Genomic DNA, 21,777 nt, shown 5'->3' with positions numbered 1-21,777 from the left:
GTTTTGCTGGGGCGCCTGCGCGCCGGAAGTGACGCTGAGCGGGGGGGTAGGGCCGCGGAAGTGGCGGCTGCGTAGGCTCCTTGCGGGCTAGTACGCCGGGTGCTGCGCAGAGGGAGGAGCGCGTCGCCACTTCCGCTTCCGGTCCGTCGCCTCCGGTTGCTTCCCGTCCGCTCAGCGGCTCCCCTCCCCCGCCCGGCTCTCTGCGCCCCTCCCGGGCGCCGGGGCGGCGGGGCCGTCGGCGTGCGGCCCACTCCGTGCTTCCGTCCGTGCACCTGAGTGCGCCTGTGCGTCCGCCGCCCGCGGCCAGGCGCGCGCCCCGCGACACCGAGGCCGAGCGGGGGCAGGGGGTTGCCCGCCATGACCCCCCGGAGCCCGGCGTGAGGGGCCGAGGTGAGCGCGGTCCAGGGGCGCAGCGGGCTGAGGGCGCTCGGGCGTCCGTCGCGTGTGCCCCATTGGCTCAGCCCCGCGGCCTTTGTGTGTGTGCGGCCAGCCGGCCTCGGGTGTCCGCCGGCCTGCGCCCTGGCCTCGGTTGCTGCGGGCGTCGCTGTCCGCTGGGATCCGCGCGCGGCGCTCGGGGTGACGGCCGGGCTTCGTGTCTGCAGTTCCCGGGTCTCGGGGCTTACCTGTCGCCTGTTTCCCATTCATTGCCGTCCTCGCGCTCCTCCTTGCAGCCCCGGGCCCCCCTGTGCCCTCCCGCGGGTTCTCGGGAGCCGAGCTCCGCGAGCAGGCCCCATCCGTGCTCGCCGGCCTGTGGTATATCTGGGGTGACACCCAGGCCCCCTCGCCCGCCAGGTCGGGGCTGTGGGTGTGCACGGACGTGGCCCTGCGGTCCGCCGCCTGGAGCTCTGGATTCCATGATTGCTCACAGATCCCGACCCGCGCTCTGTGTTCTGTGAGTCCTTTGAACGCCCCTCGCAGGATTTGCCCTCGCATTTGTCCTCCGTCTGATCTGATAACCTTTCTTTGAATCCGTTTATTTTGGAAAACTTGGTCCCATCCTAAGCAGTACCTGAAATCTTAGCTGTGTGATGCCCTGACGTTTTTTCTAACGCACTTTCCTACAATTGCACTTAGAATGGAGCATCTTCCATTACCACACTTTTGGAAATGCTCTTTGCTTTTGGTAGTGACTGGCAGGCAGCGTTATTGAGGTCCCACTATGTGTGGGACAGGGAGCTAAGCACTGTATGTACCCATCGTATGTAATCACCAGGCCTGCCAGGTAGGAATTCTTTGCTGTGTGTCAGAGTCGTGCAGACTGGCTCCTGTTGGTAGCTCACAGCCAGAGTTTGGGTCCAAGCTTTGTGTGTTCTGTACCATGTTTTTCTCCTGTAAATTTGCAGTGCCAGGTTGCTATCCTTTCGTTCTGGGTCTCTGTGTTTGCTCTGTGTCGTCTGCCACGTGTCTGTCTCCTTTGGCTTCAGCTTGCTGTGTCTCCTCCGTCCAGGTTTCTTGACGCCTCTTTCTCCACTTGTTTGTCTTGTTCCTGTTCCTCTGCATCCTCTGTGTTGGTCCCCTCAGCTCTTCACCTCAGTGTTTCCGGCTGGCCTGCTCGGCCCCCTGACTGTGTGTGTCTTTGTGTGTGTCTCAATGCCTGAGTTCAGAGCTGGGGCTGGCTGCCTGTCCCAGGATGTAGGCGGGTTGTGGGAGGCTCGTCGGCATAGATGTGGACTGTGGTTGTCAGAGTCCACTCTGGAGCCAGGGAAAGGCGGCTCTTGCTGTGCCTCAGTTCCCTACCCTGTGAGATGCTGTGAATCATGGAGTTGGGAGGATTAGTTGAGTCACTGTGCATAAAGCACGGGGCAGAATGCCTGGCCCAGAGTAGGGTCATGTCACTGCTTGCTGTCACGGTCACTGTCTGCCTGCTTCCCAGCCTTCTCTTTCTTCCGTTGCCTTCGTTCCAGCACCAGTTAGTTTAAAAGTGTAAGTTTTGGTGTCCAAGCAGCCAGAGGTTGAGTCTGCTGCTGTGCTGGGTGTGACCTTGGCTGAGTTGTTAAGCCTCCATGAACCCTTGTCTTCTCGTCAGTTAGAATGAGGCTGGTGGCATTGGATGAGATAATGGTCATCTTTTGGTCCAGGAGTGCCTGGCATGCTGCAGGGACCTAGGCAGCAGCCATGCTCATCCTTATCTCTCCTCCCTGAACCTCCAGCTTTCCCACCCTTGGGACGCCTCGTACCCCTGGCATTCCCCGCCTCTCGCCTCTTTGTTCCTTTCTGGTCTCCTCTCCATGTGTCCTTGTGTCTGCCTCAGGGTCTGTCCTGTCCACTCCTGCTCTGGAGGTTTTCCCTGCCCTCCCTCCTTCCAGCTCTTCTGAGTCAGCTGCTCTGTTTGGAAAAGTCACATCCATGTAGACGTGGTGTCTGTCCCCCTGGAGTTCAAGGGTCGACTGTAGCTACAGAGTTGGACTAGTATAAAGTCACGAGGGTGGCACAGTCTGCCTCTGGAGCCCCTGGGCAACAATGACCATGGTGTTTGGGTGTGAAATTTGGGAATCTTACGCGGAGCTCTTGGGAGTGACCTGGGCAGTGAGGGAGAGGAAGAGCAGGGTGTTCATCTCGTGTTCACAGCATACTTCCTATCCACTGGGTTACGGGATAAAACCCCACTTGTTAGAGCGGAAAATGGAAATGCCAGAGTTCCTGGCCCACCCAAGGCAGGTGGCCGGGATGTGCCTAGCTGAGGTGTCCCAACCTGTGATCCTCTGTGGTACATTCTGCCTCGCTGAGCAGCACCCCCAAGCAGGAAGGAGCTGGGCATGTTTGAGGAACTGAAAGGTAGACTGCCTAAGTCAGGGGTTAACAGAAGCCAGAAGCTTCTAGGCCCCAGGGGCAGCGGGGAGCCCCAGGAGGGTGTGCACCAGCCAGCCCCAGGTCCCACTTGTGTTTCCAAAGGGTCTTTCCTCCTCAGATGCGGTGACCCAGCAGCCCCTGCCGCTGTCTGCTTCTTCGAGCTTCCTCCTCTCACTACACCCCAAGGGGCTCGCCACCACCTGCCACCATGTCGACCTCGTCCCTGCGGCGCCAGATGAAAAACATAGTCCACAACTACTCGGAGGCCGAGATCAAGGTCCGAGAAGCCACAAGCAATGACCCCTGGGGCCCATCCAGCTCCCTAATGTCTGAGATCGCGGACCTCACTTACAACGTCGTTGCTTTCTCTGAGATCATGAGCATGATCTGGAAGCGGCTCAATGACCATGGCAAGAACTGGCGGCACGTCTACAAGGTCAGTGCCCGGGCTGCAGCGGGCTTCATGTGCACACGTCTTCATGGGCAGGTGCGGGGCTCTGCTGGGAGTGCCATCAGGTCCAGCCTTCCCAGTTTGCAGGAGAAGCTGGAGTACTAGGTCTTCACGTGAAATCTCTCTCCTTTTGTTCCTCTTCTCATTTAACAAGGGCAACAAACACAAGGGTTTAAGATTTTGAGGCCTGTGACTTAAATTCACTTTGAAAACAGCGCATTCACAAGATTCATCCACATAGAGGGTCGAAGCAGGTGCATGGTGTTCGTCCTTCTGTGCACACACAGCCCTGGTCCCTCTTGGGGCAGCTGGTGTCCTCAGCTTGTGTGTGGTCTTCCAGGATGACCCGTGTGTGCGCGTCCCCAGGCACCAGGGAATTTGGGGGCCGTGGTACCATCCTGTATCAGAACACAGAAGTGCACATGAAAACCGGTGGATTTGATCACATCTAAGCTGTACCCCAGTTCTAAAAAAAAAAAAAAAAGATGAGTTTAAATATTACAGATGGTTTCACATCAGAATATAGCAGATTTGTTACCTTTTTTCCTTTCTCTCTCCTGTCACCTGCTAGTTACCCAATGATGAATTTTTAAGTGGTCTGTGATGTATTGCTTCTATGAACAGGACTGCCATGGATATCCTTGTATGTTTGTCATTCTCTAGAAGTGGAAGTTCTGGGTCGAGGGGCGCATGCCTGTGTCATTTTGGTAAATGTAGGTAGAGTGCCCCTCAGAGAGTCTGTTGACTGGTCCCCAGTGACACGTGCATGTGTCCTCTTTCAGTGAACAGACAAGACCATGGGTGGTGGTCAAAGGGAACATGTCTTTGGGCAATGCTCAGTGAGATGGTTTCCTGTCTTCTATCCTGGGGCCTGGTGTCCTCCCCTTGGGTTGGGAATTGGCATTGGGCATGGGCTGGGGCAGGTGCCCAGGTCCCACTCCTGGCTGTGTGGCTCAGAGCGGCCTGTGGACCTCCTTCCATGTGAGGGTCTGGCTGCTGGGGGTGGAGCTGGTGTGAGGTGCAGCAGTGTCAGGGAGTCCTCTTGCTGCCGACGCCTTTGAATGTTGGTTGAGGGCCTACTCTTTATGGCCACGGACCAGGCAGATGAAGCCCCAGACCCATGGACTCCAGCAGGGGCCTGTGTTGTCCACGCTCTGTCCTGTTCCTGAGACCTGAAAATGCTCTGGCTCATTTGTATGCCCATCTCAACAAACCTGGGGTGGGTCCTCATTTCCACAGAGTCTGTGCTGCCTCAATTATTTGGCTCTTTGTTGTGAAGGACTGGGTGGTGTTTGTGTAGCTGAGAATCAGGGAAAAGGTGGGGAGTCTGGATGAGCCTTCGTGTGGAGGTAAAGGGAGGGGACAGGACTGGGAGGGCCTCTTGAAACCTTGAGAGCAGCTTGGTGGGGCTCATGGACCGTGTGGTAGGGAGATGAGCCCTATGGGGCTCTGCTCTGCTGGAGACATGCTGCTGTGGGCACAGAACCCCCGTGAAGTACATTTTTTGGTCCCTCTTAGGAGGGGACACTGAGGCACAAGGAGGGCAGGGGGTGGGAGAGGAGCCCCATTCTCCTAGCTCAGTTGTGTCACCTCCTGCTTCAAGGACTTAGCGGTCTCAAGTTTTTTTTGTTTTTTTGTTTTTAAGATTTTATTTACTTATGAGAGAGAGAGAGAGAGAGGCAGAGACACAGGCAGAGGGAGAAGCAGGCTCCATGCAGGGACCCTGATGCGGGACTCAATCCCGGGTCTCCAGGATCACGCCCTGGGCCAAAGGTGGTGCTGAACCGCTGAGCCATCGGGGATGCCCCAAGTTTTGTTTCTTAAACCGAGGTCAACACGCTATGGCCTGTGGGCCAAAGCTGGCCTACCACCTGTGTTCGTAGGTAAAGTTCTGTCGGTGCGGACAGGCCTGTGCGTCTGCGGCTGTGTCCTCTGTCACATGGAGCTGAGGGGTCAGCACAGGGGCCGTGTGGCCTGAAAAGCTGGGCTATTGATCACCTGGGCCTTTTAGAAGAAGGTTGCGGTCCCTGTTTTAGACTGACTCCCATATGCCAATGTTGTTCCACCTCTGAGCAAGTGGTTTTGAAAATTAACAGAGGCTGTTGGGTTGTCCCGCTGCTTGCTTTTGAGAAAATGTTCACTTTTGCTGTTGCGGCACCCATCTTGAGCATACAGCCTGATCTGCTCTCTTGCGTGCACACACCTGTGTAGCCAGCACCCAGATGGAGACAGAGGGTGTCCCTGGCTCCCCCAGGCTTGCTCAGCACACCCCTCCCCCAGAAGCATCCTACCCTGCCTTCTGTCTGCCAAGCTCGTTCTAGAACTTTCCATGGGCTCATGCACATGGTTCTTTGTGTCTGCTTAGGTTGGTCCCTGCCACATCTGGGAGGTTTCTTTACATTATCTTGCTGCGTGTGCTGCTCGCATCACATGAGCACACTGCCTCATACATGTGCATTTGACTCTTGGTGGGTGTTTGGGTTATTTCCGGGTTCACTGTCTATTTAACTGTACTTCGAAAGTTTCCAGAGCCCTGGAAACGAGTTCTTATAATTTTTTGGGTGGGAGTCCCATCCTGGACTGAGGCAAGGTTTATCTGGGATCTGTTGGTCTCACATAGTTTAACTGTTGGTCTGACCTGCTGGGAGACTGGTGTGTGATGTGTGCTATGTGCTGCCCTTCTAGTCCGAGCACAGCTGGCCCAGGACTGGTGGAGCCTGCCTGCCTTCTAGCCCAGGTGTGACTGGCAGCATGATTGCTTCTTTCCTTTCCACTGTAATGCATAAACACCCCAAGGGCTGGTTAAAGACTAATCTGTGATTACAGGCACACACCTTCAGGAAGCCTGCCAGATCCAGGCCTGGCTCCCGTGGGTGGCAGGGAGTTAGTGCTGACCCACAGCAGGGCTCCCTGGCAGGTCCTGCAACTGCTGAGCCAGCTCAGCTGAATCAGCCAGGTCCTCCCTTTGTGTCACCTTGTTCTGGGGCGCACACTGAGGTGCACCCTTGTCTGCGGCCTTGTGGATTTTTTTCTCACGTGTGTCTCTGTGCGTGTGTTTAAGATTTTATTTATTCATGTGAGAAAGAAAAAGAAAGAGTGCGGGTATGCGTGCGCACAAGCTTGAGAGACAGAGGCAGAGGGAGAATCAGGCTCTCCACTGAGCAGGGAGCCCGATCCTGGACTCAATCCTTGGACTCTAGGATTTGACCTGAGCTGAAGGGAAATGCTTAACTGACTGAGCCACTCAGGCACCCTCTCATTTGATTTCAACTTGTTGAAAAGAGACTTTGTTCTCCTGTCCTAAAACACAAAAGCTATCACAAGGTGCTCCTGCGTCCCTGTCCTCTTGTTCCTCCTGTTCCCAGGACACACATGTCCCCTACAGAGAGCCAGGATCTCAACCACCCCTGCAGGCTCGGCACCTCCCTCCAGACTCCCAATTCGGGTAAGGGAGTTACCTCCCTGTCATCCTCAGAGTGGGAAAGTCTTAAATTGGAGGTGGTGACACTTCCCAGGTGTACAGGACGGTAGGGGAAGCAGCTCCATTCCTGTGTCTTGGGTGCCTTGAGTGTTGTTTAACAGGCATGTCTCTTTGGCTGTCTTACTTTGGGTTTTCCTTTTAGAGAAATAGAGCGGGGTCTGCACCCCTCAGGGAAGCCCAGGTGGGGCTGCAGTGACCACACCTGTTATTTCCCTACTTATGTCTTTTTATCGAGACACATGTAGATGCCATGCCGTATGAGTCACCCTCATAAAGCGCGCAGTGCCGTGGCATCGAGCACGTTCCCAGGGTGGGCAGCTGTCCCCGCCGCCCTGGTTTAGTGTATTTCTGTCATCCTGAACACAAACCCCTTCCCATTAAGAGTCACCCAGCCCCTGGCAGCCATGAACCTCCTTCCTCCGTGGATGTGCCTGAGGATGTCTCACGTGAGCACAATCGTGGGCCGTGTGTGCTCTGGCATCTGGTTACTTACACTCAGCATGTCTTCAGGGTCTGCAGGTGGCAGCACACAGCTGTGCTTCGTCCTTTCTTATGCCCAGGTAGTGCCCGCTGTGCTGATGGGCCACGTCTGTTTCTCCACCTGCTGATATTATGTGGGTTGGTTATGTGGGACTGGGATCCTGGCTGCCTCGTGAGTGACTGGTGTGCCCCCCTGCCCCGAAGGCCATGACCCTGATGGAGTACCTCATCAAGACCGGCTCGGAGCGTGTGTCTCAGCAGTGCAAGGAGAACATGTATGCTGTGCAAACGCTGAAGGACTTCCAGTATGTGGACCGTGATGGCAAGGACCAGGGTGTGAACGTGCGTGAGAAGGCCAAACAGCTGGTAGCCCTGCTGCGTGATGAGGACCGGCTGCGAGAGGAGCGTGCCCATGCGCTCAAGACCAAAGAGAAGCTGGCACAGACTGCCACTGGTGAGGCCTGCTGCCCCCAGGAGGTCCAGCCCAGCCTCCTCCACCCCGGCTTTCTCAAATACCCTGGTGGCCAAGGGTCTGGGCTGCCTCCTTGCCAGGTGCCTTGTGTCCAGGTGCTGAGCCCTCTTGCTCCCCTCCTTCCGAGCCAGGTGGGCTAGAGTTCAGCTTTAGGCTATCCCCTCACAGGAGGGTCCTTCCCTGTCCCTTCCCCCACACTGTGGGACTCGAGAGCTGAGAAGTGTTCTGTTCACCCCCAAATGTTGACCAAGAGCCACTTGAGGGCCCAGGTATGTCCCTGCCCTCCACCCAGGCCCTGGAGCTGCCATATGGTGCTCCCTTGGTCCTGCTGGGGGGCTGCCCAAGGTCAGAGATTAGTGACAGCTCTCTGAGGAGGGCCAGCTGGGAGGAGAAGGTGGGCATGTCCCCCAAGCTTAGCTGGTTCTTTACCTGTTAGGCCCTGTGCCCCATTCATCCCTCCTTGCAAGTGGTCACCTCCTTCGCATTCTCTGTCCCTCCTTCCCTTTCCTCCTGCCAGTCACCTCTTGTGTCAGTCACACCCAGGATGGGGTTGGGGGCTGAGGATGCTGGTACCGTCCTTCCCCTAATGCCAGCTGGTCCCTGCCACACAGTTCTCCACTAGCTCTGAAAATGCAGGCCCTGGACATGCTGGGAGCTTTGTGGGACCAGGGATGAAGGACCTGTGTCCCCATGGGCTCTGTACCAGGCCCCAGGCATACAGTGTGGGAACTCCGGTCATGGGCTCTGAGGCTCCCAAGCTTCCTCCCTCACCTGGTGGACTTGTGGTTTTGGGCCAGCAGGGCTGTCCTTCCTTGACCCCCGTCCCTCATCTCCCAGGGGTGCTGGACAAACCTGGCTCACCAACCTGCCCCCACTCCCAGTGGAAGCCCAATGTTGGGGCTACAGGGTCCCCTTCTTTTTTTCCACCTGTGTCAGTTGCTTTTTGCCACTGCAGCCTCCTCAGCAGCGGTGGGCTCCGGGCCCCCACCCGAGGCAGAACAGGCGTGGCCACAGAGTAGCGGGGAGGAGGAGCTGCAGCTCCAGCTAGCCCTGGCCATGAGCAAGGAGGAGGCTGACCAGGTACTGGCCTGGGTGGGTGTGACGGGCGCGGCAGGGCGTTTTGACTTTGGTTCTGCCATCCCATCTCCATCCCTCACCCCTCAGCTCCTAAGGGCCTGTGCTCTGTCTCCCCCTCCCCCACCTCTCTTGCTTGTCGACTGTCCCTCCCTCCCTGCTTCATTCTGTCTCTCCCTCCCCTTGCCCCCCTCCCCTTGCCTTCCTCTCTCCTCGTCCTGGGCATTCTTGTCCCTTCTCTCAGGGATGCCTGTCCCTCACAGCTCTTGTCCCATGCTTGTCTCTCTGTGTGTGACTATGTCTGCGGCTCTGTCCATCCCTGGCTCTCCTCTGTTGTTCTGTGTGTGTGTCTGTCTTTTCTCTTCTCCTTCCCCCTCCCTCTCTCTCCCCATCTTGTGTCCCGCCCCGGCCCCTTCATACTCTCTCTCCCCCAGCCCCCGTCCTGCGGCCCCGAGGACGACGTCCAGCTCCAGCTGGCCCTTAGTTTGAGCCGAGAGGAGCACGACAAGGTCAGAGCAGCCTCCCTACCCTTCCCAGGGCTCCCCTCAGACCTTCCTCAGGTCCCTGCCTCCTTGCCCCTCCCTGCTGCCCCCTCCAGCCCTGTCCCTAGTGTGCACAAATTTGCCTCAGCATTTCCAGCTATGGGACCTGTGTCACATGGGTCCTCAGTTGGGTCCTCAGGTGGGTGCAGTCCCAGTACGGGAAGCAGGTGCCTTTTAGCTGCTCTCGGTGGCAAGGGAGCCCTTTCCTCGCCCTCCGCCACGGTCCAAGGCTTGGTCCTCTCCAACCAGCAGCAGTCAGGCATCTGGTGGGAGGGCCCATCTTCCCCTGGGCCACACGCTTCCCAGGCCTGTCAGAGCAGTGCCAAGCCAGGCCCACCTCCCGCACACCATCCCTACATCCCCGTTCCCCCAGACCACACGTTCTTCCCCATCCCCTTCTTCTCACACATTGTCCACATCCCATTTTAATTTTGTCACTTTTGTCTGTGGGGGAGAGGGTTCTTGGGCCCCAGTTGCTCGCATTCTTAGCCGCCTTCGCTGCCTGCTTTCATGACCCAAACAGGAAGAGCGGATCCGCCGCGGGGATGACCTGAGGCTGCAGATGGCTATAGAGGAGAGCAGGAGGGAGACCGGTGGCCAGGAGGAGGTGAGCATGGGCAGGGGCCTGGGACAGGGTGTCAGGGTGGCAGCGGCAGCAAGTAACCATCTTCTTGTGGACACGTGTGGAGACTGGAAGATGCTTGTGTCGGAGACCTTTGCCTGTATCTGCTACGGGAGATGTTGCTACTGCTGGTCAGTTCTTGTGGCTTAGTAGAGTGAAAACCCCCACCTGGTTGCGCAGGAAGGGGACGGCATAGAGTTCATCCACACTCACATTGTTCTGGACCCCGAGGGTTGGTGGGTGAGGGAGACCTGTCTGGTCCCCAGCCTTTGGGCCTCTAGGCCCCCCAGTGGAGACAAATGAGGTTTGGTGCTGTTTCAGTTTTGTGCTGCTTCAACCCTTCTCTTGGCTCTGAGAGTGGACGGGGTTTGCTCCACATGTCAGGGCCAAGGTCACCCGTGTAGCTGGGGCATCCAAGTTGGCCTCCTCTGTGGTCTCACCAGGCGTTGTAGGTGTCCTGAGCGCCTCCACAGTGAAGGAGTGCAGACGCCCTCCTGATCGGCAGGGGGGTGGGGGGCAGCGAGGTTGGGCTGGCTGGCTGGTTAGCCACGGGGGTGCCCTTGATAGAAAAGCTTGGGCACCTGGGTGGCTCAGAGGTTGAGCATCTGCCTTTGGCTCAGGTCGTGATCCCGGGATCCTGGGATCGAGTTCCACATTGGGCTTTTGCATGGAGCCTGCTTCTCCCTCTGCCTCTCTCTCTCTCTCTCTCTCTCTCTCTCTCTCTCTATTTCTCATGGATAAATAAAATAAAATAGAATAAAATAAAATAAAATAAAAACAGGAAAAGAAAGAAAAGCTTGCTCAGGCCAGCCTTGGCCAGAGGGTCTCACTGATGCCTGACAATTCAGTGTCCTGGAGGAAGGTGGCACCAGGGTTGCAGGGCTTTGGTCCCAGCACCCTGCCACTTTTGTCCTGTGGGGACAAGAGGTGTGGCACTTCTGTATCCAGAGATGCTGAATGCTCTGGTTAGCTGGGTTCATCCCCGGATGTGGGGAGATTGTATGCACAAGGGTGTATGTGTGCATACGGGTAGCCATGGACATCTGGAGTATGTGGTGATGCGGGATGAGTGCTCAGCCTTGGGCCAAGACTATTCAGGGTGGACTCGGGGTGGGAGCCCCAGGCAGACCTCCCAGAGGGTGAGTGAGGGGTAGCTTTGGACCTTGGCCTCTGTCCTTGCTGCGGCTGGGGACTGGGAGTGGATGGAGGGTTTTGGGGCAGGGCCAGGTGGCACTCTTGGCATTTGGTGGTGGCTGGGCTGGTGGTAGGGGAGGCAGACAGAGCTGGGGCATAGCGGGAATGGGAGGTGGGGAGGCTGACTCCTCCTGTCTCGTGGCCCTTGGCCGTCCCTCCTTGGCTGTGGGGCTTCCCCCATCACACCCCATCACACTCCAACTCACTCTCCCCTCTCTTCTTCTGTAGCGTCTGTCATCTAGGTTCTCTTCCCAGTCCCCTGGCTACACTGCTCATGCTATATACGCTCTTTGTCCTTTTGTCTCTTGCAGTCATCCCTCATGGATCTTGCTGATGTTTTCACGGCCCCGGCTCCACCACCAGCCTCAGACCCCTGGGGCGGCCCAGCGCCCATGAGTGCCCCCACCTCAGACCCTTGGGGTGGGGCCCCTGTCCCTCCAGCTGCTGATCCCTGGGGTGGTCCGGCCCCTACACCAGCCTCTGGGGACCCTTGGAGGCCTGCTGCCCCTGCGGGGCCCTCAGTTGACCCTTGGGGTGGGACCCAGGCCCCTGCTGCTGGAGAGGGGCCCACGCCTGACCCATGGGGGAGCTCTGATGGTGAGTGCTGATTGTCCTCCTGCTTCAGCCCCCACATCCAGTGTGCAGTCTGGGATATACCCTGGGGACAGGAACAGATAGTCAAGTGGATGACAGGCAGCTGTGGGGGTCAGATAAGACAGCCCAGAGGAGAGTGAGTGAGGGAACCTTGAAGGACAATGGGAAGGGTATCGGGCTGTTGGGGTGTGGAGAGGCTGCTAGGGTGGAGTCAGGGTGGGGTGGCTGCAGAGCCTGGGCATAGGCAGGCTGGGAAGGGGTCACATACCCTGTGGGGACTTCAGGGAGCTGTGGGGGCTTGAGGTGTGGAGTTGGGCACATCTAGGTGAGGCACACACCCAAGGCTGCTTTCCCAGCTGGGGAGCTTCTTAGGGGGCTTCCTAGAGGCACCAAGGCTGAGGAGGGCTTTGCCAGGAACGGATACATGGGCAGAGGCCCAGCAGTGTGTGAACCATGGTTAGATTATGGGGACAGGGCTGGCTGGGGCTGGGCCCGAAGCCCCTGGGTTATCTAGCTGCATCCTACAACATTGGTGAGCAGGGTGGGGCTTTGGGGAGGTGATGGACCTAGAAGGGAGAGGCTGGAGGAGATGGGCACAGATTCTAGGTAACAGTGCCTCCAGCCACCAGCCTCTCACATGCCTCCTTCCTCACCCAGGTGGGGCCCCAGCTGGCGGACCCCCTGCCTCTGATCCCTGGGCTCCAGCCCCGGCCTTCTCGGACCCCTGGGGAGGGTCACCTGCCAAGCCCAGCACCAATGGCACCACAGGTAGGTACTGGGTGGGCTCTGGGGTCAAGCAGACAGGGTCTGAGTGTGTGTGGTGTGGGAGGTGTACAGGTGAATGTGGGATGTGTCTGGTCTCCTCAGTGCTGGGAGGCAGCAGGAGGCCGGACCCCTCAATGAGCTGAGCCGACATCCTGGGTGCTGGGGGGCAGGGGGAGCGGGAGGCTGATCTCTTTGATGAGCTGAGCTGGTATCCCGCCCATATAGCAGTGGGGTTTGATGCTGAGCCAGATGAGTTCTCTGACTTTGACCGACTGCGCACAGCCCTACCGACCTCTGGGAGCAGCACAGGTGAGCCCCACCCCACCCACCATCCCCACCCTGGCCCCACCCAGCCTGTGGGCTCCTCAGCAGGTGGTCCTGCAGTCCCTGTGGACTGCTTCTGAGTGAGGGGTTAAGCAAGGTGGATGTAGCTCTCAGATGAGACCTAGCACCCGGGCAATTTTATTGAGGCTTGGTGTTGTATCTTCAAAAAGAGTTTTAAGTTTGTTTTAAATAACTTTATACTTAGAGAAAACTTGCAAGAATAGTGAAAATAGTATAAAGAGTTTTCTCTGGAATTTCCCCAAATACTGACCTGATTGATTTCTTTCCCTGGAATGTTTCTTTGGGTGTGTCTGAGGGCCTGACCAGCTATACCTGGGTTGACAGCAGTGTGGCAACACAGTGACCACAAGGGGCCTCTGGTCACCGTGTCCCCTTCCTTGCATGCTCACTGCTGCCTCAGGGTAGCACCTTGCCCAGCAGGCGTCCTGTCCATGGGGCACCTTGTCTTTGGGCGTCCTGTCTCCTGCATCTTCTCCAGGCAGAGATAAGACCCGTCCCTGCGAGGTGTTGGGAGGGCACAGGAGCCTGTACCTGGGAGGTGCTGAATGTGTCTTCCTGCAGCAGTGGTATTCCCCTTGCTTCCTTTCTTTGCTCATCTTTGAGTGAGTCAGACCTGTAGGAGCGGGAGGATGCAGGACAGATGGGAGGTGAACCGAGAAGGACAGGCAGGGCCCCCATAGTCCCGACTCCTCCCCCAGGGCCCTTGGTTACTGCACAGTCTGCAGTTGACATTCCTTTGGGCCTTTTCTTGTATCTCTGCACCAGTTTGTGCATTTCCTGATATCACAAAGGATTCCTAAATCTCTCTTTTTAAGCCAAATGTCAAGCTAACAGAAGTCACCGAGGCTGCTAGGATTTTGTTTGCCCACCATGAAGCTTCTGTTGAGGACCAGGGAACCAGTGGGGCTTCTGTGGGACCAGAGGAGCATCCCTTAGGTCATGTTGCCCCTCACTGGCTCTTTCCCAGCAGTCTGTGCCCTGCAGGTTGTCAGCTGGTGTCCTCGGATGCGTGTCCCTCCCTGGGCTCTGCCTCACAGGACCACGGCCTCCCTGTACCAGGTCCCCACCGCTCGTCTTCCCCTGACCCCCTCTCTGGCTCCTTCTAGGGGAGCTGGAGCTGCTCGCTGGAGAGGTGCCCCCCCGCAGTCCTGGGGCATTCGACATGAGTGGGGTCGGGGGCTCTCTGGCTGAGGCTGTGGGGAGCCCCCCACCCACAGTTGCTCCAACCCCCCCACCGCCCACACGGAAGACACCAGAGTCATTCCTGGGGCCTAATGCAGCCCTCGTTGACCTGGACTCGCTGGTGAGCCGGCCAGGCCCCACGCCGCCAGGAGCCAAGGCCTCCAACCCCTTCCTGCCAAGCGGTGAGTGTGGGCCTCCTAGGCCGGTCCTGCCCACTGACCTCCTCCCCAGGCAACCCCTGACCCTGCTCTGCATGTCTCCTCTTCTCTTCTCTCCTGTAGGAGCTCCGACCACTGGCCCCTCCATCACCAACCCCTTTCAGCCCGCGCCCCCTGCGACGCTCACCCTGAACCAGCTCCGGCTCAGCCCTGTGCCTCCGGTCCCTGGAGCACCACCGACATACATCTCTCCCCTTGGCGGGGGCCCCGGCCTGCCCCCTATGATGCCCCCAGGCCCCCCAGCCCCCAACACTAACCCCTTCCTCCTATAATCCAGGAGGGAGGGGGATTTGGCCTGGTCTGGCTTCCCCCATTTCTGCTCCTTGAGAGACCAGTGTTGTGAGTGCATGTGAAGCGGGGGGACCCCCGCCCCCACCCTAGCACCCTCCCCCTCCTGGGGCCCACTCACACTACACCCTCTTCCATGTCCCCCCACCCCACCTCCCTGGAGAGAAACTGGACATGGGGGATGGGGAGGGGTGCTGGCCAGAGGAGGACCCCTTTCCTGTGGCATTAGAAAGGGGAGGGACAGCTGGGGGTCCCCCCATCCATCCCCCTCCCTCCCAACTGGCCCCTCAATCAGTGTTTGAGCCTCCTCGTCCCCGTTCGCACCCCTTGGTGAATCCTTGGTGATAATTTTGGCAACTTCAGGAATAAATGGCAATTCTCACGAGTGTGGCTCCCATCCATCTCTTCCTGCCTCAGTGGTTTGCTCCAGCTCTCCCGCTGAGCTGCTCTGACCTGTCCCCATTGTGGGCACTTGTGGGGGAGGGGCAGGAGGGGGGGTCCCGTGGGTGTGTTGGCAGAGGAGGGCCAGAGAGGGGCTGGCAGGGGTGGGGTGGGGTGGGGTGGAAGGAGGGCCTGGTCTGTGATGGGCCTGTTCCTCCAGACACAGAGGCCCTGCACTGTGCTCCCAGCCCAGGACCCCCACATGCACCCTGCCCTGCTCCCCTCCTCCCTGGGATATTGGTGTGTGTGCTGGTGTGGCCCACTGTGTTAGCCTGTCCTGCCTGTGCGTGTTCCGTCTCCCCTCCTTGTGCCTGTCTCTGCTAGCCTCTGCCAGCCTCTGCCTCACCCTCCCTTGATAACTTGTCTGCCTTCCGTGTGGAATCCTGTCCTTCTGCTTGCCCCCCCCACACTCCCCGTGCCTCCCCACCCTGCACATGGAGCCCACACCCCTTCTGAGCCATCGGTGTGCACAATCCCTGCTGTGCTGGGCTGCGGCAAACTCCGAGGCAGTAAATGCAGGACGCCCTATCAGGGCAAGCCAGCCGGCTGCCTGCTGATTTTTGTAAATAAAGTTTTATTGGAACACAGCCACTCATTTTCTTATTGTCTGTGGCAGCTTACACCTACAAAGGCAGCATCAAGTAGGTGTGACAGACACCACCTGGTCTGTGAGCCAAATATATTTACCATCGGGCTAAGAAAAGTTAGCTCCATGCATCTCCTCGTGCCGGTTTCTGCAGGCCTGTCCTACTCCAGCCCATGGGACAGCCACACACTCCCCATGGGCTCTGTCATCTTTTGCTTCCTGTTATTTCTCTGTTGTCATTTTGCTTTTAGGGCTAGTTCTTTTTCATCACTCATGTATTTTATTTTGTATATTTGTAATTTCAGAGGGCTCCTTTTAAAGATTGCTTCTTAAAATGCACATTTTATGGACGTTTTCAAGCATGCACAATTGTGGACGAGTGTCATGACTTGCTTTCTAGTCTCTTGAATGCCCGCTGAACTTCGTGGTTAGTGCTCCTGGCCAGTCCCCCTCCTCCAGCACCCTGGGAGCTGCCTCTGCCCCTAGGGGATGTACTAGCACCTATTTACCCTGGACTTGCAAGCATTAACCCTCTACTCTCCAAGGGGAATGAAGCACATGGCAGAAGTGTTTCTGGTACCTAGGAATATGTTCACCCTTTGCATTATCACTCCAGGCTTAAACCTAATGAAGCACCAAACTGGCCATTATACAGTGGAATATTAGTTGACAACATAAAACAGAAATGCTAACCATGGCACTGAATTGGAAAGGTCTGGGTCCTGTGCAGATTCCCTCTGCCTGGATGGTGCACCTAGCTTTCCCATCCCCCTCCCCGCCGCCCCCCTGTGACACACCCACCAGCCTCTAAAGAACCACTCTGGGTAGACAGCAGCTGGCTCACTGGAAACTCTGGGAGGACACATTTCTTCTATCCTTTGGCCTGCAGGCCACTGCAGGGATGAGAGGCAGGGGCAAATAGATGCATACCTCTTGCTTGACAATGGCACCCCTGTGGTGCCAAGTTCTTCAGAGCCCTGTTGGATAAGGCTGCCCCCAATGGGCCTGCCTTCTTATGTTTCAAGAATGGTGTGTACTTGAAAGTGTGCATTTCAGTTATTGAGTGAAGCTGAATACATATACACACTGTTTACATAGGTTTTGCTTATATATGACCTAGAAAATAAATTTATTGGGTTACATGCAATTATTTTATTTATTATTATTTTTTAAAAATTTTTATTTATTTATGATAGTCAGAGAGAGAGAGAGAGAGAGAGAGAGGCAGAGACACAGGCAGAGGGAGAAGCAGGCTCCATGCACCGGGAGCCTGACATGGGATTCGATCCCAGGTCTCCAGGATCGCGCCCTGGGCCAAAGGCAGGTGCCAAACCGCTGCGCCACCCAGGGATCCCCAATTTTTTTAGTTTATAACCTCCATTACACACTAAGTTAATATTGCAAAAGTAAAAACATTTGGAGATTGATCTGAAAATCCAGAGCCCATTCATTGGAACAGAAATATGAGAAGTCCCAAAGGAGATTTACTGTGGTGATACTTCATGTTTGATATCTACTTCTCCTTTATCTCATTAGTGTTCACGATTCTCTGACTGTTCCATGTTTGTCTGCTGCCCCTTGTACAGTCCATGTAACAAGCAAGAAAGGTCCCAGCTCCGGCTCTGAGCACACGGGAATTCTCTAGAAGTGTTCTGTATCAGAATCCACTGGAGAGCTAACAATGCCTGGATTCATTACAGGACAGATTCTCAGGAAGCCTTGACCATCCGTGAACGGATTCGCAGGAGCAAAAAACGGACGCAGCAGCTCCACAGCAGGGATGCCAGTGAAGGTGAAAATATGGGATCCATCACTAATGTGATAAAAGGAAACAGTGCCAAAATTCATGTCCAGGAAGATGCCTAATCGGTGTAAGCGAGGGCTTACTGAGAGAACAGTCACAGGCATGGTGCTGGCTTGGAAGAGATCACCATTCCTCAAGCCCACTGTCCAGAAGCCAAGTTCTGAGGACAGTAGAATTGGCCCTTGTCGCTTAGCAGAGTCTCTGCAAACACCCACATCCCATTCCTTGCTCGTCCCCATGTCCACCTCCCAGTAGTGGCGGCCAGAGGGGAAGCCAGGGGAGCCCAGGACACAGATGGCATAGTCGAATCTCTCAGGCCGGACCCTCCGGTTCTGTTTGGAATACCCACAGCGGACACTCTTCAGGTCCTCAGAAATGATAAGGTGGTGGTTGGCGGTGTCCACATCCAGAGTCACCTCCACTGTGGAAGAAAAACAAGCCAATCAGCAAGCACACAACACTCACTGGATGGCACTTTGCACGTCTGCTGCAAAGGCCCAAAGTTCTCGTCCACCTCCACTTCTTCACCCTGTGCCTCTTCCCTGATCAGAATTTCCCTGGGGAGACTTCCCAGGCCCCTGATGAAGTTGAATGTGTAGAGAGGATGGTTATGATCAGACCTAGTCCCTTAGACCCCTCCCAGGGACATTCACAGGGCAAGGGGACCCCTCCCCTTCACATTCAGTTCTTTATTTGATTAAAGATGCTTCTTCCTTTGGCACAGAATATATATGAAGAGACTATGACTGTTGTTTGTTCTCAAAATTATATTGCAAACTAGCACAGATTCTATGGACATATAGGCACCAGATGAATATGTGAAAGATGGAAGCTATTTTACTTAGTGCAGAACATTAAATATGGAAGTTTTTCACCTCTTTCTTCTTGCCAGTTACCTTCCTCATTTCCTGATGTTAACAGACAAATGCATCCCAGACCTTTGCTTCCTGGGGTTTCAAACACACAGAGAAGTAAGGCTGGGGTTCCTGAGAGGAGCTGGGTGAACTCTGGATGGTCCAGCAGGGGAAGGGACCCTGTGGGCATGAGTGGGGATGTACTGGGGTCTGGTAGCAACATAGATGCAGAGCAGTGTGCAGAGGGGTAGGGGATGTGTGTGCTGCCTACCTCTGCAGCTCACTCTGAGCAGGAGGCTCTCCTAAGGAGACGAGTGGATGGAGCCAACACAGCCTCAGAAATAAACCCTCTGCACCAAAGACCAACTGTTTCACCTGGCACCCTGACACACAACTCTTGGGAAGATGCCCAGACCTTCTGATCATCATAGGGGACTTGTCATGTTTCTGGTACAGGGTTCACCATCCCAAATGTGAGTTGCATGGAGCTAGAAGTACACTTAGAACACAAAGCAGTCCGTGTCCTTCACTGCAATACCCACTCCAGCATGCTTCTCACACCTTCCCACCAAGGGGCCCACCCCTCCTCAGGACCCATCACAGGAGAGCAGGGACCAGAAGGAACACAGACATGGCTCCCTCCAGGGAGCTGGGGAGGTCCCACCTGGCATCCTGGCTAGAGTGTGTGAGATGTGCTGCTGAGCTGGGAGAATTCACCCTAACTCAGAGCTGTGAGGTGTGATTTAGGTGCAGGTTGGGATGGAAGGAAGCTTATTTTCTTTCTTATGTTCTTACCTATACTTCTAGGTAAGAACAACTGTGGCTTACACAGATAAACATCTCAGCCCATGCCCTCGTGTAATGGAGACTTAGGCAAGCTGTGATTTCCAGGGCTCTTTAGGGGGCAGGGGTAGGCTGTACCTTGGAACTTGCGCATCTTTGGGTTCATCTGTAGAGTGGCTCTCAGCTGGGGCTCCAGCTCCTTGATCTTTGAAACCAGCCTCCCAAGATGGGTACCGGGCCTCATGTCCTCCTTCTGAGAGACCACGGAGCAGGAGGGGCACAGTAAACCATGCCCATTGGGCTCCTTCTGCAGTGAATCCATGCAGCGCAGGCAGCAGACATAGCCACATTTCAGGTACATGGGCCTCTCCAGGTAGGTCAGGCACACAAGACATCTACTTCTTTCTTTAAAGTGTTCGGCCATGGCCACGGTCTAGGGAAAGATGTGCATATGGGACCCGCTGAGAGTCAGATGGATAGGAGGCCTTGGGCCATTTTCACCTCGATGTGTGTGGTGATTTGCTGTCACCACTACTGGGTAACGAAGGCACTGCATCAGTACAGACAGATAGGACTTATAGCCCTTGGCTTCTGATATTTAAAATGCTGGTTGGGATGAAGGACATGATCCATCCCCAGGCTGTAAGTGAGGTGCTGAGGTTTGTGCTGTACCTGGGTTGTCCTGTCTGGGGGCCGCCAGCCACATCCCGCTATATATAAGCACCGGAAATGTGCCATGAGTGTGTGGTGCACTCTTGATGGTGGCAAAGACACAGCAAGAAAAGAGAATGTCAACTATCTCATTGAGAACTTCCAGACACTGAATACATGGTGAGAGGATTACCTTTTGCTTGCTAAGATTAATTAGATTTGTTTCCTTGAAGTCTGTTTATGAGGCCACCAGAGAAGGAGTTTATGATCACATAGTGGGTCAGCTTCTATTTGTCCTGGACACACTGGTTAGAGCCAGGAACACTGCCCCCCCCCTCCCTCGCCCCCAGCACTCCCACCTGCACAGGACAGAACCCACGCAGATGATGGGAGGTGGGAGGTCTGTGGCTGGAGCTTCACTGGCTACCTCTGTGTTGGCCAAGTTCTGCTTTGACTCAGAGTATTGGAGACCATTAAACTTCCAGGCTGCTATTGAAAACCAAAGTTCTGCCTGCTGGTCTTGTCAGAGGTCCCCATGCCCCTAGGTGCACACAGTGTGTCTGCATGCAGTTGGTCTCAGATGGTACCTCCTGAATTTATTAATTACTGTATGCTGAGACCTTGCTTTCTGATTGCACTATTGGTAGAAATCTTAGTTTTTTGTGTATTTGAGTGTAGTTGACACACAATGTTACCTTAGTTTCAGATGAGCAACATAGTGACTCCACAAGTCTGCAGGTTATGCTGTGCTCATCCCAAGTGACCTACCATCCGTCACCAGACAACACGCATACAGTGTCACTGACTATATTCCCTGTGCTGTGCATTTCCTCCCCATGATTCACTGCATAACTGGACGCCTTCACCTCCTTTTGCCCACTCCCTACCCCCTCCTCTCTGGCAGCCACCAATTTGTTCTCTTTGTTCAATTTGTATTTGCGGGTCTTTGTAGACTTTTGAGAAATAGAAAGGAAATCCAGTGAGGTTGGACTCACCGCAATCCTGCTCTGGCCCCAGGTCTTCCCTGGCAGGGATAGCAGTTCTGAAGTGAGATCACCCAGGAGCAGCTTTTATTAGGGATGTTCCCGCCCGCCCACCTCACCCACATCCTCCCTAATCCTATATCCCCTCTAATCCAATCAGAGTTGGATTTAATGCTGGATTTTTCTCACACATTAGAGAGGCTACCACAAACAAAGGAGGTAATTGTATCTGGAAAGTGTTATTTTTAAGCTAATGTGAACACATTGCTGTCTAAAATCATTCTAGATTAGATGTCCAATATTCCCTCTCTGGGTGATAAGAATTGGAATCAAGGCTAAAATTTTTTTAAAAATGTGTCATTAGTAATCCTTGTACACAAATTGAGGCTAACTTCAAGTAGCTTTGATCATGACAGTGAAACCATTTTGATCCAGAAAATTGTTGAAGCCTACTCAGAAGTCTCTCCTAAAAATCACCTTACTAAACCACGGTCTCTTCTTCAAAAGTGTTTTCTCCACAAACGTGAGGACCTTTGCTTACAAGTTCAGGAAACAAACCCAAAACTGATCCCTGATAAGTCAGCCGCTGAAGGTCCTTTTTTATGTTAGAGAATCAAAGATTAAAGATGTTTTACAGTGTTAATATCTTCCTTTCATGGCAACCTAGATGGGATATGATACGATGAGACACATCTTTTCAAACGTGCATAACCTGTTTCTCATGGGTTCAGAGGACTCATGGGTAATCTCAGATTAAGGGGCAGTATGAAAAACTGGGGAAGGCGGGGGTAGGGGGGCTTTAGGTTGCACCTAAGTGATTGTGTTCAATATCGTTAATTTCATTGTTTCCACAGCAATCCCTTGCTGGCATTGGCTGGAGATCCTATCACGGCTCATCCCAAGCAGGCGCGCAATGCCCCATCAAGGTTTACCATCCGTGCTTTCCCACCTCCCTAGGTCTAAACTGGTGCCTTGTTACTGCCGTCCCTCCTGGGCCCGAGACTGAGGGTGTCCCATGTAGACAGGAGCAAGGCCTTTATGTCTGCTCTTCATTTTCTCTCTCTTTTTTAAAGATTTTATTTATTTATTCATGACACACACACAAACACACACAGAGGCAGAGATACAGGCAGAGGGAGAAGCAGGCTCCTCGCAGGGAGCCCGATGCAGGACTTGA

General features: G+C 55.1%; 2 protein-coding genes across 5 annotated transcripts; one reads left to right on the top strand and one right to left on the bottom strand.

Annotated features, from left to right (window-relative positions):
* Window positions 1-153: 153 nt before the first annotated feature.
* Window positions 154-14,883, top strand: EPN1 (epsin 1). Of its 4 annotated transcripts, none has more exons than XM_072818657.1 (11): window positions 154-390; window positions 2,909-3,226; window positions 7,407-7,656; window positions 8,630-8,754; window positions 9,183-9,257; window positions 9,814-9,897; window positions 11,418-11,703; window positions 12,358-12,468; window positions 12,691-12,774; window positions 13,917-14,174; window positions 14,274-14,883. In XM_072818657.1, exons 2-11 carry the CDS (start codon window positions 2,999-3,001, stop codon window positions 14,480-14,482), a joined length of 1,710 nt encoding a protein of 569 aa, XP_072674758.1. In that variant the 5' UTR covers window positions 154-390; window positions 2,909-2,998; the 3' UTR covers window positions 14,483-14,883. The 4 variants fall into 4 exon arrangements, with proteins under 4 accessions (XP_072674758.1, XP_072674759.1, XP_072674761.1 ...); XM_072818658.1 differs by having other exon boundaries at window positions 2,893-3,226; XM_072818659.1 differs by lacking the exon at window positions 154-390 and adding an exon at window positions 633-892.
* Window positions 14,884-15,625: 742 nt separating this feature from the next.
* RFPL4A (ret finger protein like 4A) lies at window positions 15,626-20,696 on the bottom strand. The gene is made up of 3 exons (XM_072818664.1): window positions 20,613-20,696; window positions 19,105-19,399; window positions 15,626-17,750 (listed from the first exon to the last, which is right to left on the bottom strand). Exons 2-3 carry the CDS (start codon window positions 19,388-19,390, stop codon window positions 17,167-17,169), a joined length of 870 nt encoding a protein of 289 aa, XP_072674765.1. The 5' UTR covers window positions 19,391-19,399; window positions 20,613-20,696; the 3' UTR covers window positions 15,626-17,166.
* Between the last annotated feature and the right edge of the window lie 1,081 nt (window positions 20,697-21,777).

The sequence above is a fragment of the Canis lupus genome (genome assembly GCF_048164855.1).
Source record: "Canis lupus baileyi chromosome 1 unlocalized genomic scaffold, mCanLup2.hap1 SUPER_1_unloc_2, whole genome shotgun sequence".
In the NCBI taxonomy this organism is placed as follows: domain Eukaryota; kingdom Metazoa; phylum Chordata; class Mammalia; order Carnivora; family Canidae; genus Canis; species Canis lupus.
Note: the sequence above shows the minus strand (reverse complement) of the source record. Positions and strands in the feature narration are given on the sequence as shown.

Excerpts from the sequence above, each read along its gene's own strand:
- EPN1 (XM_072818657.1), top strand. The coding sequence starts at position 2,999 with ATGTCGACCTCGTCCCTGCGGCGCCAGATGAAAAACATAGTCCACAAC. Across the intron at positions 3,227-7,406 it reads ACTGGCGGCACGTCTACAAG|GCCATGACCCTGATGGAGTA; the intron begins GTCAGTGCCCGG and ends CCTGCCCCGAAG. Across the intron at positions 12,775-13,916 it reads GACCTCTGGGAGCAGCACAG|GGGAGCTGGAGCTGCTCGCT; the intron begins GTGAGCCCCACC and ends GGCTCCTTCTAG.
- RFPL4A (XM_072818664.1), bottom strand. The coding sequence starts at position 19,390 with ATGGCCGAACACTTTAAAGAAAGAAGTAGATGTCTTGTGTGCCTGACC. Across the intron at positions 17,751-19,104 it reads AAAGATGCGCAAGTTCCAAG|TGGAGGTGACTCTGGATGTG; the intron begins GTACAGCCTACC and ends TTTCTTCCACAG.